The sequence below is a fragment of the Salmo salar genome, chromosome ssa06 (assembly GCF_905237065.1).
Source record: "Salmo salar chromosome ssa06, Ssal_v3.1, whole genome shotgun sequence".
Lineage (NCBI taxonomy): Eukaryota > Metazoa > Chordata > Actinopteri > Salmoniformes > Salmonidae > Salmo > Salmo salar.
This window is the reverse complement of record NC_059447.1, coordinates 29,793,991-29,811,750: the sequence shown is the minus strand read 5'-3', so window position 1 is coordinate 29,811,750 and position 17,760 is coordinate 29,793,991. Positions and strand designations below refer to the sequence as shown.

Genomic DNA, 17,760 nt, shown 5'->3' with positions numbered 1-17,760 from the left:
ATTCATTTCTAATGACCGGTCATTTTTTACCGGAAACACTACAGGTGTACAACGGTTAAATAAAACACCCAAAATGTAAATAAAATCATCAAAATGTATTTTGTGTGTTCAGGTGCCCTGTGTGGACAAAGTCATGGAACCTTATGACAATCAGATTAAATGAACTACATTTTTCTGAAAAAACTTGTAAATCGGTCCAATTCGACCGGAATACAGGAGGGTTAAGAGAAATAGAACTAGAGGGCCGTTGTAACTAAGATTGTGCCAATTAAAACTGAGCACAAAAGGACAGCTATGCGATCCATCGCGGAGAAAATTGCTCACCACGATCCAGCACCAGCGGGTGGAAAGCGTCACTTCACTGTGTTGCTTGCTAGACTAGTTGACTAGTACGGCTACGTATTTGACATGGGCAGCAGCAGACCTGCGAGCCAAGTGCGAGAGAACGCAATTTGATTTTGTTCCCATTCCCTTTACGCCAAGTTTAGAATTGTAAACTAATAGAAAATGTATGTGGAAAACTATTGCGAAAACGTCTCCAGATCACTTGATATCCACCACAAGGGGAAAATAATAGAATATGGAGAGTGGATAGGGTCAGACCCGAATGAACTTAAACGGTCTATCGTACAGCAGAGCGTGTCCAACTCCAAACCAACCACACTGAATAGATAGGAGCATTTCATGAGCGCACAGCTTACAAAACAGAGCTGAGAGCTCTCCATGCAAAATAGGGCCCATATATACATATCCCATGTTTTCTCTCTCCCCTACCCCAATCCCATTATCATTTATATCAACAATGCGACGGAAAAAACTGTTTAATCGTTTTTATTGCAACACAAATTATTGCAGCTTTACCATCTCACCACCAGGGGGTGCTGTACCATCTCCAGCACCTCTACATCCCGTGCCTATGGGTAAGACAGGGTGTTTGGTTCAATAATCTCAAGCAGTATGGCAATAGAACATAACAGGTCCTGTTATTGATCAGGTAGGCACAAGGCCCGGCGTGACAGGCCTGCTCATGGGACCTGGCTCTTGTAGCCATAGTTGAGTTCTGCCCCTCCACTAAGCAGCAGGTCTATCCCAGTGCAGAACGTCGCATCAGCAGCCAGGTACAGAGCAGCCAACCCACTCTCAGCTTCTGTCCCCATTCGACCAAGCAGCTGTTGGAGATTAGGAAGAATGTTAAAGATAAGGTATCAGGTTTATCAAGATGAGAGATGCAGGTGAAATTAGGAAGTCTCTACCAACCCTCCCTTCTCAATTCATTCTGAAATATGTCATTGTAACAGATCTTATATTTCATTGTTTATCTTGTATTGGCTCCTGTCCAGTGAGCACTTGCCTGAGCGTTCTCTCCCTCTTTAATGGTAGCTAAGGTATCTGCAGTCTGTCCAGCCAGCTCCTCCCACAGAGGTGTCATCACATTACCAGGGGAGATGCTACAAGATAATGCACATTTAGACTGCAGCAAACAGAGCTAGAGATAAGAGAAAGTGGGAAAATACAAAAGTATTTTAAAAACAGGACAGACGGAGGGGCAAGAGAAAAAAAGAAGTAGAAAATCCTAAAAGTTTGTAAATGGAGACAGATGCCAGTTCTACTCACCAGTTGACTCTCACTTGGTACCGACTCTCATCCACAGCCATGGCTTTTGTCATGGCAATGATCGCCCCCTTGTGGAGGAAAAGAGACGCATCACCCCTGTTAGGCCTACTTCTCCAAGCCTCAAACACTGGGATAAAGTACTGATGCATACTGTTATCTAGACTTTTAGTTCACCTTAGTGGCTACATATGGTGCTGCATTTTTCTGACCAATGGAGCCCACCAGACTGGACAAGTTAATGATGTTCCCCTGGCGCTGTCGCAGGTGGGGCAGGGCATACTGAGGAGGGGAGAGAGGTGGGGAGATCCGTGATGAAGTAAAACATATTATAAGCTATATAATAACCCATTATTAAGGCTCATACATGCTTATAACAAGTAATAAAGCATTGTACCTGAAGGGTTTCAGTAAAGTAAATATAATGAGTGAATTATTTACTTTAGAGGCCAGGAAGTAACTGATGAGGTTAAGATTCAAAAGATCTCTGAACTCATCTGCAGTAGTGTCATCTGTGGGTTTATGAGGTGGGTCTGAAAGGGGATGAAAGTGAGGGAACTCAATGAATACAGCATAAACACAAACCAAATGGCTACGGAGTATGTGAATTGTAGAAGAGGGGAAAAAAACATGCATTTCATATCCACAAAAATAAGTGTTAAGTGGTACAAAAACGTATGCAGATCTTAAAAACCCCCAATGAAAACCAGTATAGCATTAAAAATACATCTGCGTTGCGACTTGCACCTTTGTCAGGGTGTGACGATCAGGAGGTGATCGGTTTGATGGTGTAAGCTGCAAAGCGTATACACTAAGTACAAAACATTAGGAACACCTGCTCTTTCCACATCAGACAGACTGGGTGAATACAGGTGAAAGCTATGATCCCTTATTGATGTCACTTGTTAAATCCACTTCAATCAGTGTAGATGAAGGGGAGGAGACAGGTTAAATAAGCATTTTTAAGCCTTGAGACAATTGAGACATGGATTGTGTATGTGGGCCGTTCAGAGGGTGAATGGGAAGACAAAATATTTAACTGCCTTTTAACAGGGTATGGTAGTAGGTGCCAGGCACACCGGTTTGTGTCAAGAACTTCAACACTGCTGGGTTTTTCACCATAAATAGTTTCCTGTGTGTATCAAGAATGGTCCACCACCCAAATGACATCCAGCCAACTTTGGGAAGCATTAGAGTCAACATGGGCCAGCATCCCTGTGGAACACTTTCGACACCTTGTAGAGTCCAGGCTGTTCTGGGGGCAAAAGGGGGGTTGCAACTCAATATTAGGAAGGTGTTCTTAATGTTTTGTACACTCAGTGTATGTGTTTTTAATGCTTGAATATGCCTGTTGAAATAATGGCTTGCCAGGGCCTCCCAAGTAGCGCAGCGGTCTAAGGCACTGCCTCACAGTGTTAGCTGTGTTACTACAGATCCTGGATATATACAAAGCTGTGTCGCAGCCGGTCGCGCCTGGGAGACCCATGAGGCGACGCACAATCGGCCCAGCATCGTCCGGGTTACGGGAGAGTTTGGCCGGCCGGGATGTCCTTGTCACATCTCGCTCTAGCGACTCCTGTGGCGGGCCGGGTGCATGCACACAGACAGTTCAGTGTTTCCTCCGACACATTGGTGCGGCTGGCTTCCGGGTTAAGCGTGCATTTTGTCAAGACGCAGAACGGCTTGGCGGGGTTGTGTTTCGGGACAAGACTGTAACCACCAAATTGGATATGACGAAATTGGGGAGAAAAAGGTGGTAAAAAAAGTATATATATAATAATAAAAATAAGTGCCTGGATGTGGATTGGTATACCAACTATCAGCTGATTTGTGGATATATCATGTCCTTTCTTTCTTTCCTTAACAACATCAATTCTCATAGAAAATGATAACAGATACTCACGCCACCCAGCATTGTTGACCAGACAGTCTATTTGACCATAATGCTCCACTGTCACTGAAATCAACCTCTGCAGAGAGAATATCACACGTTGAGTTGACTGCTCTCTGTCATTGACCACCACACTGTGTAAGACGTTTATAACTGCCATCTCCAGGTATGTGGCCCTATGATCCCATTACCTATGTACCTATCTAACTTGCTACATAGAGCCTAAGCTGAAAAAACAGCTAGACACACCACTAAAATAACATAGAAACATACACACATCCCTCAGTCAAACACACAAAACAGGTTATAGCAATGTCACTATTGTTCACAAGCACCAGGGTCTGGACACTGATTGATGATTGGATGTGTAGAAAAAAAGGAAGTCGCTCTGGATAAGAACATCTGCTAAATGACCTAAATGTAAATGTAAAACATGATGGAAAGCTTCCGTCTTGCAGTGTTAGTTTGATCACTAATACATTTTAATTGTCTGATGAGGCTTCATCTATCTGTCCACTCCAATATATACATACACTTAGGTTGGAGTCATTAAAACTCATTTTTCAAATGTCTTGTTCACAAACTATAGTTTGGGCAAGTCGGTTAGGACAACTACTTTGTGCATGACACAAGTAATTTTAACAACAATTGTTTACAGACAGATTATTTCACTTATAATTCACTGTATCACAATTCCAGTGTGTCAGAAGTTTACATACACCAAGTTGACTGTGTCTTTAAACAGCTTGGAAAATTTCAGAAAATGTCATGGCTTTAGAAGCTTCTGATAGGTCAATTGACATCATTTGAGTCAATTGGAGGTGTACCTGTGGATGTATTTCAAGGCCTACCTTCAAATTCAGTGCCTCTTTGCTTGACATCATGGGAAAATCAAAATAAATCAGCCAAGACCTCAGAAAAAAATTGTAGACCTCCACAATTCTTGTTCATGCTTGGGAGCAATTTCCAAACGCCTGAAGGTACCACGTTCATCTGTACAAACAATAGTACGCAAGTATAAACACCATGGGACCACGCAGCCGTCATACCACTTAGGAAGGAGACGCGTTCTGTCTCCTAGAGATGAACGTACTTTGGTGTGAAACGTGCAAATCAATCCCAGAACAGCAAAGGCACTTGTGAAGATGCTGGAGGAAACAGGTACAAAAGTATTTATATCCACAGTAAAACGAGTCCTATATCGACATAACCTAAAAGGCCGCTCAGCAAGGAAGATGCCACTACTCCAAAACCGCCATAAAAAAGCCAAAATACGGTTTGCAACTGCACATGGGGACAAAGATCGTACTTTTTGGAGAAATGTCCTCTGGTCTGATGAAACAGAAATAGAACTCTTTGGCCATAATGACCATCATTATGTTTGGAAGAAAAAGGAGGATGCTCGCAAGCCAAAGAACACCATCCCAACCGTGAAGCACGGGGGTTGGAGCATCATGTTGTGGGGGTGCTTTGCTGCAGGAGGGACTGGTGCACTTCACAAAATAGATGGAACCATGAGGGAGGAAAATTATCTGGATATATTGAAGCAACATCTCAAAACATCAGTCAGGAAGTTAAAGCTTGGTCGCAAATGGGTCTTCCAAATGGACAATGACCCCATGCAAACTTCCAAAGTTGTGGCAAAATGGCTTAAGGACAACAAAGTCAAGGTATTAGAATGGCCATCACAAAGCCCTGACCTCAATCCTATAGAACATTTGTGGGCAGAACTTAAAAAGCGTGTTTGAGTAAGGAGGCCTACAAACCTGACTCAGTTACACCAGCTCTGTCAGTTGGAATGGGCCAAAATTCACCCAACTTATTGTGGGAAGCTTGTGGAAGGCTACCCGACACATCTGACCCAAGTTAAACAATTTAAAGGCAATGCTACCAAACACTCATTTAGTATATGTAAACGTCTGACCCACTGGGAATGTGATGAAAGAAATAAAAGCTGAAATAAATAGTTCTCTCTACTATTATTCTGACATTTCACATTCTTAAAATAAAGTGGTGATCCTAAACTGACCTAAGACAGGGGATTTTTACTAGGATTAAATGTCAGGAATTGTGAAAAACGGAGTTTAAATGTATTTGGCTAAGGTGTATGTAAACTTCCGACTTCAACTGTGTGTGTGTGTATGTATGTATGTATGTATGTATGTATGTGTATATATATATACATATACACACAGTTGAAGTCGGAAGTTTACACACACACACACACACACACACACACACACACACACACACACACATATATATATAATTTTTTAAACGAATTAATAAATGTATGTCAGCACAGACCTCAATGCCTGAGTGAACTCTCAGTCTGGGAGGCAAGCACAAAAAACAGGGGAAGAAAACAGGAAACCAGGGCACAGGAAACACAGAGAGCTTCAAATAATGACCGACTACGCCTTTAATAGTGATTTCTAAGCAGTTTATAAGCAGACATTCAAATGAGGAGCAAGGGGCTTGCTAGACCTATGAGTAAACTCAGTGGAGAAGAGTCCTTTCACAGGCAGGGAAAATCCAACAAAGACTAAAGATAGGTGGAGTGTAGATTACAATACAAAACGTAATAGTAAGCATTCTGATAAACCACAGGTCATGTGATCCACTAAGGAATGAGGATATAAACTCTGTTGAAATGTTGTGCATATGAGTGATCATTTGACTGACCTATAAGATAAGTCATTGCCCAGAAGCCCTACCTTGATGTCCTCCTCTTTGGAGATGTCACAAGGTACAAATTTGCATGACCCTGGCCCTGCTCTGTTCAGCTCGGCCTCTAGAGCCTGTCCTGCTGCCACTGTAAAAAAACAACAATATTATAGGCAATTAGCAAGACACTCCCAATAAAGGAGTGGTTCTGCAGATGGGGACCACAGACCACTTCTCAGTTCCTATGCTTCCTGGCTGATGTTTTGGTCACTTTTGAATGCTGGCGGTGCTTTCACTCTAGTGGTAGCATGAGACGGAGTCTACAACCCACACAAGTGGCTCAGGTAGTGCAGCTCATCCAGGATGGCACATCAATGCGAGCTGTGGCAAGAAGGTTTGCTGTGTCTGTCAGTGTAGTGTCCAGAGCATGGAGGCGCTACCAGGAGACAGGCCAGTACATCAGGAGACGTGGAGGAGGCCGTAGGAGGGCAACAACCCAGCAGCAGGACCGCTACCTCCGCCTTTGTGCAAGGAGGAGCAGGAGAAGTACTGCCAGAGCCCTGCAAAATGACCTCCAGCAGGCCACAAATGTGCATGTGTCTGCTCAAACGGTCAGAAACAGACTCCATGAGGGTGGTATGATGGCCCGACGTCCACAGGTGGGGGTTGTGCTTACAGCCCAACACCGTGCAGGACGTTTGGCATTTGCCAGAGAACACCAAGATTGGCAAATTCGCCACTGGCGCCCTGTGCTCTTCACAGATGAAAGCAGGTTCACACTGAGCACGTGACAGACGTGACAGAGTCTGGAGACGCCGTGGAGAACGTTCTGCTGCCTGCAACATCCTCCAGCATGACCAGTTTGGCGGTGGGTCAGTCATGATGTGGGGTGGCATTTCTTTGGGAGGCCGCACAGCCCTCCATGTGCTCGCCAGAGGTAGCCTGATTGCCATTAGGTACCGAGATGAGATCCTCAGACCCCTTGTGAGACCATATGCTGGTGCGGTTGGCCCTGGGTTCCAAGACAATACTAGACCTCATGTGGCTGGAGTGTCAGCAGTTCCTGCAAGAGGAAGGCATTGATGCTATGGACTGGCCCACCCGTTCCCCAGACCTGAATCCAATTGAGCACATCTGGGACATCATGTCTCGCTCCATCCACCAACGCCACGTTGCACCACAGACTGTCCAGGAGTTGGCGGATGCTTTAGTCCAGGTCTCGGAGGAGATCCCTCAGGAGACCATCCACCACCTCATCAGGAGCATGCCCAGGCATTGTAGGGAGGTCATACAGGCACGTGGAGGCCACACACACTACTGAGCCTCATTTTGACTTGTTTTAAGGACATTACATCAAAGTTGGATCAGCCTGTAGTGTGGTTTTCCACTTTAATTTTGAGTGTGACTCCAAATCCAGACCTCCATGGGTTGATAAATTGGATTTCCATTGATTATTTTTGTGTGATTTTGTTGTCAGCACATTCAACTATGTAAAGAAAAAAGTATTTAATAAGATTATTTATTTCATTCAGATCTAGGATGTGTTGTTTAAGTGTTCCCTTTATTTTTTTGAGCAGTATATATATATATATATATATATATATATATATATATATATATATATATATAATAAGAATACAGTAAGCTTATGAATATGCAATGTAAAGATGATGTAGAGAGGGATTTTTTTAACAATTCATAAAGTCTTCAACAATGGATTACTGATGAATGAAGATTCTGAGACACATTATTGATACCTGTGTGGTGATTCTGTTGGTTTCTTGTAACTGATGGCTTCTACGGTTGTGGCTAGATGGATAGGATAACTAATGCAGCAGGTTGGGAGAATTAATGCAGCAGGTTAGGAGAATTAAAGTGGCAGGTTTGGATAATTAACGTAGCAGGTTAAGAGAATTAAAGTAGCAGGTTAGGAGAATTAAAGTAGCAGGTTAGGAGAATTAAAGTAGGAGGTTAGGAGAATTAAAGTGGCAGGTTTGGATAATTAACGTAGCAGGTTAGGAAAATTAAAGTGGCATGTTAGGAGAATTAATGTAGCAGGTTAGGAGAATTAAAGTAGCAGGTTAGGAGAATTAAAGTAGCAGGTTAGGAGAATTAAAGTAGCAGGTTAGGAGAATTAAAGTAGTAGGTTAGGAGAAAAATGTTAAGGTTAGGCTTAGCTACAATCCTACGGTTGTCACCGACGCAACTCGAACATGCAACTTTTGATACGTAGCTGTACTCCATCTAGCTACAACCGTAGAAGCCACCAGTTCCACCACACCTGCAATGGTATACTTTAATCTGAGCAAAAAATCTAATAAACGTGCAGACACTCACCCCCCCTTGCACAGAAGACAACTTTGGCTCCATTCTCCACTGGAAAAAAAACAACAGAATAGCACATTATTGTTTCCCCAGTACCTCACTCTGCTCAAATCTCAACAAACTAACTTCAAATCAGCAACTTTGATTCTTACCGAATACTTTGACAATCCCTCTACCAATCCCTTTGGACCCGCCGGTCACAATGACAACTTTGTCTCCGTAACGCAATGTACTGCCTGACATGTTCACTAGAGCCAACCCGTCACGGGTGATGATTTCACTGATGATACGTTCACAAAGAATCGTCACTACCTGGTTGACTGTGTTGGTCGAATGCCGCAAACAAAGTTACTTGCCCTCTTTCCAAGCTACACTTTTTATTCTATTTCTTTACATGAAGCAAAATATATAATTGCATTCCTCCCGTTGTCTTTTACATTTCTACGTAAAATTTCTCTTCCCTTCTCCAAGTTCCTCAAAAATCATGGGGTTTGTTGTCGTCTGTGAAGACAGGTGAGCGGCTTTGTGGGACTTGTAGTTTAAGCTCCATGCAAGTTCTAACGCACATCCTGGTGCTACAACCTGCTGTGTCAACATGCATACCGGTATCTCAATCTATGCATGAGGCATATTCTGAAATGGAAAAAATAAGCCATTACATTCATCAATTAACCAAGAAGCCAATGGGATGGTTTTTACAATTGTTTAATGCATAATAAAAAAAATACCTTAATAAATGCTTTAATTCTCACTTTCCTGTAAAATCCACCTCATATCAGTGTTATATCTGTTATACATTTTACATGTTTTTTACCCCTTCCAACTGGTACACGTCTCTAAATAGTTAACTCAACCATCAATTCTTATTTTACATTTACATTTGAGTCATTTAGCTTACAATCTTATCCATAGCGATTTACCGGAGCAATTAGGGTTAAGTGCCTTGCTCAAGGGGACATCAACAGATTTTTTTACGTACTCGGCTCGGGATTCAAACCAGCAAACTTTCGGTTACTGGCCCAACGTTCTTAACTGCTAGGCTACGTGCCACCCCATGTACTCTTTTTCTAGCCCAGAAATAATGCTGTTGACATCTTACAGTGGTCACTATATGTCACTTACATTTTCGTTGACACAACACCTGTGAGTCATTACCTGTCTGACACGTGTGCACCATAACCTATACTATACCATACACTATACTATACCATACCCTATACTATACCATACACTATACTATACCATACCCTATACTATACCATACCATACACTATACTATACCATACCCTATACTATACCATACACTATACTATACCATACACTATACTATACCATAACCTATACTATACAATAACCTATACTATACCATACACTATACTATACCATAACCTATACTATACCATACACTATACTATACCATTCCTTAACCTATACTATACCATACACTATACTATACCATAACCTATACTATACCATACACTATACTATACCATACCCTATACTATACCATACCCTATACTATACCCTATACTATACCATACCCTATACTATACCATACCCTATACTATACCATAACCTATACTATACCATACCCTATACTATAGCATACACTATACTATACCATACCCTATACCATACACTATACTATACCATAACCTATACTATACCATACACTATACTATACCATACCATAACCTATACTATACCATACCCTATACTATACCATACACTATACTATACCATACCCTATACTATACCATACACTATACTATACCATACCCTATACTATACCATACACTATACTATACCATACACTATACTATACCATAACCTATACTATACCATACACTATACCATACCATAACCTATACTATACCATACCCTATACTATACCATACACTATACTATACCATACCCTATACTATACCATACCCTATACTATACCATACACTATACTATACCATACACTATACTATACCATACCCTATACTATACCATACCCTATACTATACCATACCCTATACTATACCATACCCTATACTATACCATACACTATACTATACCATACCCTATACTATACTATACCATACCCTATACTATACCATACCCTATACTATACCATACACTATACTATACCATACCCTATACTATACCATACCCTATACTATACCATACCCTATACTATACCATACCCTATACTATACCGTACCCTATACTATACCATACCCTATACTATACCATACACTATACTATACCATACCCTATACTATACTATACCATACCCTATACTATACCATACACTATACTATACCATACCCTATACTATACCATACACTAAGCCAACTGAATAAAGGCTTACGAAAGGATAATCAGAAAAGGAGTGTCATGGCTTTTTGTTGTAGGCTTTCAGTTTTACTGTTTGGTCTCATAACATGTATTAACATGTTTGTAAATGTGACTAGGGCCCTACATTTTTCCTGACCACACCTCACCAGGAAATGCATTGGCTCTGCTACATAACTCGTTTAGGGTCCTGAGTGTTTCCTGGTAAGGTGACATGGTCAGAAAAACACAGGGCCCTAGTCAGGAGCAATATAAATACTGAAGCCAGAATGGAACTCCAAAATATATTTTCACTGGGATTTTATGGGTGTTCATTTGGGTCTCGTGAGGACATCAGTACATGTGTTGAGGATGGTGTGTGTCTGTTTTTGTGTGTTTGTTTATGACAGGGAGAGAGGGAAAATTGAAGACTTTAAGAGGGGGCAGAGGGCTGTCATTAGGGGGTGGGGGTCTGAAGAGGACACCGTGCTGAGGCTGTAGAGAGAAGGCAGTGGATTGAATTTCGACCTGACAGCATTCTCCAGAGAAATAGTAGGCATGAGAGAGAGCAAAGGGGAGAGACTGAAGGCTGTGACCTACAAACAAGCTTAACTATCTTCACTTCACCCAGGGTGGGGTATCAGGAGACAGATTAACACTACCCCTGAAGGAGCCATGGTGCCCCCACATCCCCCCCCCGACCTGACACAGCTAGGGAGGTGGGAGATAGAGACTTACGGAGCAATCAAACAGAGGATAGACAGACAGAGAGACGGCCAGAGGGAGGGCCGGACAGACAGACAGACAGACAGACAGACAGACAGACAGACAGACAGACAGACAGACAGACAGACAGACAGACAGACAGACAGACAGACAGACAGACAGACAGACAGACAGACAGACAGACAGACAGACAGACAGACAGACAGACAGCCAGCCAGCCACAGATACCCTGTGGTGGAGATACAGTAGTGGAGGCACCGTGATTCTCTTGAGTAATTAGTCTCTATCAACAGTAGCTGACTGACAGAGGGGTGAGTGGAACAGTGCAGGCTGCTTCTTGTAAATAACACCAATAATATGGTTCTTACTTCACAGCAGCATGCTTGGGCATGGCTTGTAACTAGGATGTTTATGAGTAGGACTCTGTGTTATTGTAATAATGGCTGTGTTTACTGTAAAGACTAACTTTCTGATTAAATAAATAGTAATTCTGACCGAACATAAAGGTTAAAGCTTATGATTGAAATAACACCTGTCTAGTTCATGCTTTTATTTGTTATTCTGTACTGTAGTTGTAAAATGCGTCTTACATACTACCGGTCAAGAATTTTAGAACATCTACTCATTCAAGGGTTTTTCTTTATTTTAACTATTTTCTACATTGTAGAATAATAGTGAAGACATCACAATGATGAAATAACACATATGGAATCATGTATTAACCAAAAGTGCTAAACAAATCAAAATATATTTTGTATTTGAGATTCTTCAAATAGCCACCCTTTGCCTTGATGACAGCTTTGCAAACTATTGGCATTCTCTCACCAGCTTCACAAGGTAGTCACCTGGAATGCATTTCACTTAACAGGTGTGCCTTCTTAAAAGTTCATTTGTGGAATTTCTTTCTTTCTTAATGTGTGTGAGCCAATCAGTTGTGTTGTGACAAGGTAGGCGGGGTATACAGAAGATAGCCCTGTTTGGTAAAAGACCAAGTCCAAATTATGGCAAGATCAGCTCAAATAAGCAATGGGAAATGACAGTCCATCATTACTATAAGACATGAAGGCCACTCAATACGTAACATTTCAAGAACTTTGAAAGTTTCTTTAAGTGCAGTCGCAAAAACCATCAAGCGCTATGATGAAACTGGCTCTCATGAGGACCACCACAGGAATGGATGACCCAGAGTTACCTCTGCTGCAGAGGATAAGTTCATTAGAGTTACCAGCCTCAGAAATTGCAGCCCAAATAAATGCTTCACAGAGTTCAAGTAACAGACACATCTCAACATCAACTGTTCAGAGGAGACTGCGTGAATCAGGCCTTCATGGTCGAATTACTGCAAAGAAACCACTACTAAAGGACACCAATAAGAATAAGAGGATTGCTTGGGCCAAGAAACATGAGCAATGGACATTAGACCGGTGGAAATTTGTCCTTTGGTCTTGAGTCCAAATTGGCGATTTTTGGTTCCAACCGCCGTGTCTTTGTGAGACGCTGTGTGGGTGAACGGATGATCTCCGCATGTGTATTTCCCACCATAAAGCATGGAGGAGGAGATGTTATGGTGTGGGGGTGCTTTACTGGTGACACTGTCTGTGATTTATTTAGAATTCAAGGCACACTTAACCAGCATGGCTACCACAGCATTCTGTAGTGATACACCATCCCATCTGGTTTGGGCTTAGTGGGACTATCATTTGGTTTTTCAACAGGACATTTTTATTTTATTTTGTAAATGTAACCTTCATTTAACCAGGCAAGTCAGTTACAATGACCCAACACATCTCCAGGCTGTGTAAGGGCTATTTGACCAAGAAGGAGAGTGATGGAGTGCTGCATCAGATGACCTGGCCTCCACAATCCCCCGACCTCAACCAAATTGAGATGGTTTGGGATGAGTCAGACCGCAGAGTGAAGGAAAAGCAGCCAACAAGTGCTCAGCATATGTGGGAACTCCTTCAAGACTGTTAGAAAAGTATTCCATGTGAAGCTGGTTGAGAGAATGCCAAGAGTGTGCAAAGCTGTTATTCTACAATATAGAAAATAATAAAAATAAAGAAAAACCCCTGAATGAGTAGGTGTTCTAAAATTCTTGATCGGTAGTGTATTTGCAGGTGAATTGGCGTAAATGACTTAAAGCTTACATTTCTGTTAAATAATTATGAGTATTAAAATTGCCAATAATGTAAGTTGTTTCTCCTCCCACTACTTTATCTGCCTTTACCTGATATGTCTCTTCTTCTGCAGTACCTAATATGTCTCTTCTTCTGCAGTACCTGATATGTCTCTTCTTCTGCAGTACCTGATATGTTTCTTGATAACTTCAGCAGCGTTGTGCATTTCTCTCTAGAGTGAGGGGACAAACTGTCCTCACAAAGAACTAAATAGAAGTTGAATGACAGACCAAGGAATGGAGAACCATGACAAGGGTGGAGGTGAAGGAGGAGGAGAAGGAGACAAGAAACATCTCCCAGAGGAGGTGAGCGAGAGCGACAAGGAGACCAAGGACCAGCGCAACAAGGCGGAGAAGGGAGAGAAGGAGACAGAGAACAACGGCAGTGAAAAGGAGAGGGTTGAGGGGAAAAGGGAAAGCTGTCGTCGCTCAGGCTCCCTGTGGAGGGGGGGCTGGGCCCTGACGGAGCGGCTAGCCATCAACGTGTCGGGGATGCGCTACGAGACACAGCTCCGCACTCTGGCCCAGTTCCCTGACTCCCTCCTGGGGGACCCTAACCGCAGAATTCGCTACTTTGACCCTCTGCGCAATGAGCTGTTCCTGGACCGGAACCGGAACTGCTTCGACGCCATCCTCTACTTCTACCAGTCTGGCGGGCGGCTGCGGCGGCCTGCCAACGTGCCCCTGGATGTGTTCTTGGATGAGCTGCGCTTCTATGAGCTTGGTGAGGAGATCATGGAACGCTTCAAGGAGGATGAGGGCTTCCCCAAGGAGGAGGTGCCTGCCCTGCCTGAGAACGAGATGCAGAGGAAGGTTTGGATGCTTTTTGAGCACCCAGAATCCTCATCGGGCGCACGCATCATCGCCATCATAAGCGTCATGGTCATTGTGGTGTCCATCGCCATCTTCTGCCTGGAGACGCTGCCTGACTTCAGGAACGAGAAGGAGCTCCGAGAGGTGAGAGGGGGCCGTTGTGGGGCCAGGGGCCTGAGGGCCAAACAGAAATGACACACAGCAGAGAGAGAATGAGAGAGAAACAGAGAATGGTAGAAAAGGAAACAAACAAAGGGACCAGGAGAAAAGGGAGGCTGAGGGAGATGTGCATAAAGCACAGATAGAGGAATGAAGAGAGGATGAAAGAGTAAGGAATGCATCTCGACAGGGTGCTAAGAGAACAGAGGTTAGCACATTGGGAGACTGATGAGGAGGTGATCGTCAACAGTCACTGAAGGATGACAATTAATGAAGGATGACAGTTAAGGATGACAGTTAGTGGATGACAGTTGGTGAAAGTCAATGACAGATGTCACCCTGTGGAACATAAATACTACATGTGTGACCACACAGGCCCCTTACAGTGTTAAACACAACATGCGACACACACACACACACAGGACAGAGACATTTCTGAGATTATTTTAGTCATGTCGTTAAAATTGAGGGAAAGGAATGGGAGGAGTGGGGGGTGAGGAGAGGGGGAACGAAAGTGTGGTGGGACAACAAGAGAAATAGGTTGGAGGAGAGAGAGAATCACAGTTAGGGAACTGGAGAAAGAGGGAGGTTCAGGGAAGAGCGGGAGAGAAAAAGGGGTGGGACAGAGAGAGATGAGGGGCAGGAAGGGAGGGGTAAATATGGACTGCACAAAGAACATTATGCTTTATCGATGGTATCTCCAGATCACTGTCCATCTGTGTCTCACATTGACTGGTGCTCTAGGATCACTACCAAGACGACTCCGTACGGGAATAGATGGAGTTGATAGGAACATATAAACTGAGAGAGAGAGAGAGAGAGAGAGAGAGAGAGAGAGAGAGAGAGAGAGAGGGGTAAGTGAAAGTGGAGTGCAAAAGAGGAGAGTGGAGAGGAGGGTGTCTCACGTTACTCCTTAGAGATCTAAAGGAGCTATATATAGCGTAAGGACAACCCTAAGAGCACATCAACACGTAAACGTTGGTTCCCATTAATAAACACACTGACTCATACCCACTGAAAGAGGCATGGAAAGAGTAGTACAGAACACCTATTTGATGACTCGCACAAAATGAAATGAACCCCACACGCCAAGTGGCTTACCGACAAGGTTGGCTTAGCTGCCTTTGGATTTTGAGGGATCATGCAAAAGCACAGAACACAAGGTATACGGTGGGTCTTACCGAAGCGCATATGCACACACCCGACCTCTCACACTCACTCAGTCACTCACACACACTCACTCACATGATCAGAACATCTGACATAAGACACACAGTGCTCTTTACAGACTCAAAATGGCAGCATAGGTGGCAGCAACTGAAAATAAATCCTTGTCTTTTACAAGACGATCACCTCCCATTGCAAAGGTACCTCTAGACACTGCATACAGTATTGAAAGACATGCTGTATGGTTCTGTGACCATTTGGATGAGAGGCTAGTTGTTATACCTTTCTTATTGGGTGACAAAGAGTGAGAATGTCTGTCGGGGCAGTGTGATCATGGCTTTTGAACCTCATAAAGGTGAGGAGAAACGGAACTAAAGTGGGTGACAAATGTGAGGGCAAATGTCACTGTCATTTCAGTTGGTAAAAGCATTCCAGGCCTCTACATAAAGACTAACATATGCAGTATATGCACAAACAAACAACTGCTGTATATGTACCTCACACAGGCACACTCATACAGGCACACGGACACGCACTAACACACAGAGTATCATAGACTTTTGCTTCACTATAATTTTATCATAGGCAATAAAAATTCTGAGCCATTTGATTCCAATCCGTCTTATGGCTGGACCATAAAACCTAAATTTGACTGCCTCACTTTGAACCCCAAGTCTGCTTCTTAGAAAACATTGTCAGGATGAAATGAAGTGTCAGATTCCTCAGTCAGTCCTGACGCTGTGCTGTAACATTAGCCTTTGTCACATGCAGTCATGCACTATAATGTTTTTCTTCTGTTTAAATATAGAGACGAAACACATTCGTATCAAAGTCTGCAGAAAGAAAGAGAGTGTGATTGCACAAGTGAAGTTATGTTAACACAGTTTTACAGTTATCACAGTCTTAATCAGACCGTGATGACAGATACATTTTCCACATGTGCTGAGGAAAGACTTTGCCACCTTTAAAATAATCACTTCTCCTCCCTATCTCCTCCTTCTCATGTTTACTGTAGTCATCATGGTTCTCCCCGACCTCTGTTTAACCTCCCTCCTTACTATTTCTTATTCATTTATGTCCTTCATTTCCCTTGTAATGAACACGAGGGGAGACAGAGAGCTGGATTCAAGCGCAGTGCGCAGCAGGTGTTTATTGCAAAGGACCACAGGAGGAGGCAGGTAGCTGGGTCCAGGGGCAGGCAGAAGGTCATACACAGGAGGAGGCAGGTAGCTGGGTCCAGGGGCAGGCAGAAGGTCATACACAGGAGGAGGCAGGTAGCTGGGTCCAGGGGCAGGCAGAAGGTCATACACAGGGGGTCCAAAGGCAACAGTACAGGCAGGGAAAAGGCTAGTAATGTAGTCCGGGAGATCAGGCAATAGGTAGATAACAGGAAATCCGATAGGCTAAAGTACAGGCAGGGAATAGGCAAAAGGCGTTGATTGGGAGAAAAAAAAATCTATCATACACGGGAGGAGTAAATCACGGGAAACCCAGCGCTCTGAAAGACGTGTCACAAAACAAACAATACCTCACAGTGATGGGATGCAAAGAACTGAACTAAATAGTGTGTGATAATGACATACAGGTGTGCGAACAGGTGATTAGAATTCAGGTGATTGGGATCTGGAGAGTGAGCTGCGTTCAGGGGATCAAGGTGTTTGAGGGTGTGAGTTGGAAGCAGACGTTACAACCCTGTTTGTTATCTCTTGTCTAAACCACGGTCATCCCCCCTTCACTGTTCTACCTCCCCTCAATCTCTCCTGCTTAATTTCTACCACTCACTTTTCCTCTCTCCTTCTCTCCCTCTAGAAATTCACCTACCAGCCCCATCCTACCCTCCCCAACATCACCATCCTGGTCCCTCCAACTGGCAGTGCTTTCCATGACCCCTTCTTCCAGGTGG

General features: G+C 43.2%; 2 protein-coding genes across 4 annotated transcripts in view; one reads left to right on the top strand and one right to left on the bottom strand.

Annotated features, from left to right (window-relative positions):
- Positions 1–815: 815 nt before the first annotated feature.
- Positions 816–9,003, bottom strand: LOC106606926 (17-beta-hydroxysteroid dehydrogenase 14). Its single transcript, XM_045720232.1, has 9 exons — positions 8,647–9,003; positions 8,507–8,545; positions 6,220–6,317; positions 3,515–3,581; positions 2,053–2,144; positions 1,789–1,893; positions 1,615–1,682; positions 1,352–1,448; positions 816–1,169 (listed from the first exon to the last, which is right to left on the bottom strand). Exons 1-9 carry the CDS (start codon positions 8,735–8,737, stop codon positions 1,026–1,028), a joined length of 801 nt encoding a protein of 266 aa, XP_045576188.1. The 5' UTR covers positions 8,738–9,003; the 3' UTR covers positions 816–1,025.
- Positions 9,004–11,645: 2,642 nt separating this feature from the next.
- LOC106593761 (potassium voltage-gated channel subfamily A member 1) overlaps positions 11,646–17,760 on the top strand; it is a 7,235-nt gene continuing 1,120 nt past the window's right edge. The window contains exons 1-3 of one of the 3 annotated variants that reach the window (XM_045720231.1): positions 11,646–11,853; positions 13,896–14,675; positions 17,667–17,760. The exon at positions 17,667–17,760 is cut by the window's right edge and continues 1,120 nt beyond it. In XM_045720231.1, coding sequence (XP_045576187.1) covers positions 13,941–14,675; positions 17,667–17,760 — 829 coding nt within the window. In that variant the 5' untranslated portion in view covers positions 11,646–11,853; positions 13,896–13,940. Of the gene's footprint in view, positions 11,854–13,818; positions 14,676–17,666 lie in introns of all 3 variants that reach the window. The other 2 variants (XM_045720230.1, XM_045720229.1) reach the window with 2 other exon arrangements.

What these genes read in the sequence shown, in the direction of transcription:
- LOC106606926 (XM_045720232.1), bottom strand. Translation starts at nt 8,737, where the DNA reads ATGTCAGGCAGTACATTGCGTTACGGAGACAAAGTTGTCATTGTGACC. An exon ending in GGTCAACAATGCTGGGTGGC is followed by an intron (nt 2,145 to 3,514) that starts GTGAGTATCTGT and finishes ATCCCCTTTCAG; the next exon opens with ACCCACCTCATAAACCCACA. An exon ending in GTTACTTCCTGGCCTCTAAA is followed by an intron (nt 1,894 to 2,052) that starts GTAAATAATTCA and finishes TCCCCTCCTCAG; the next exon opens with TATGCCCTGCCCCACCTGCG.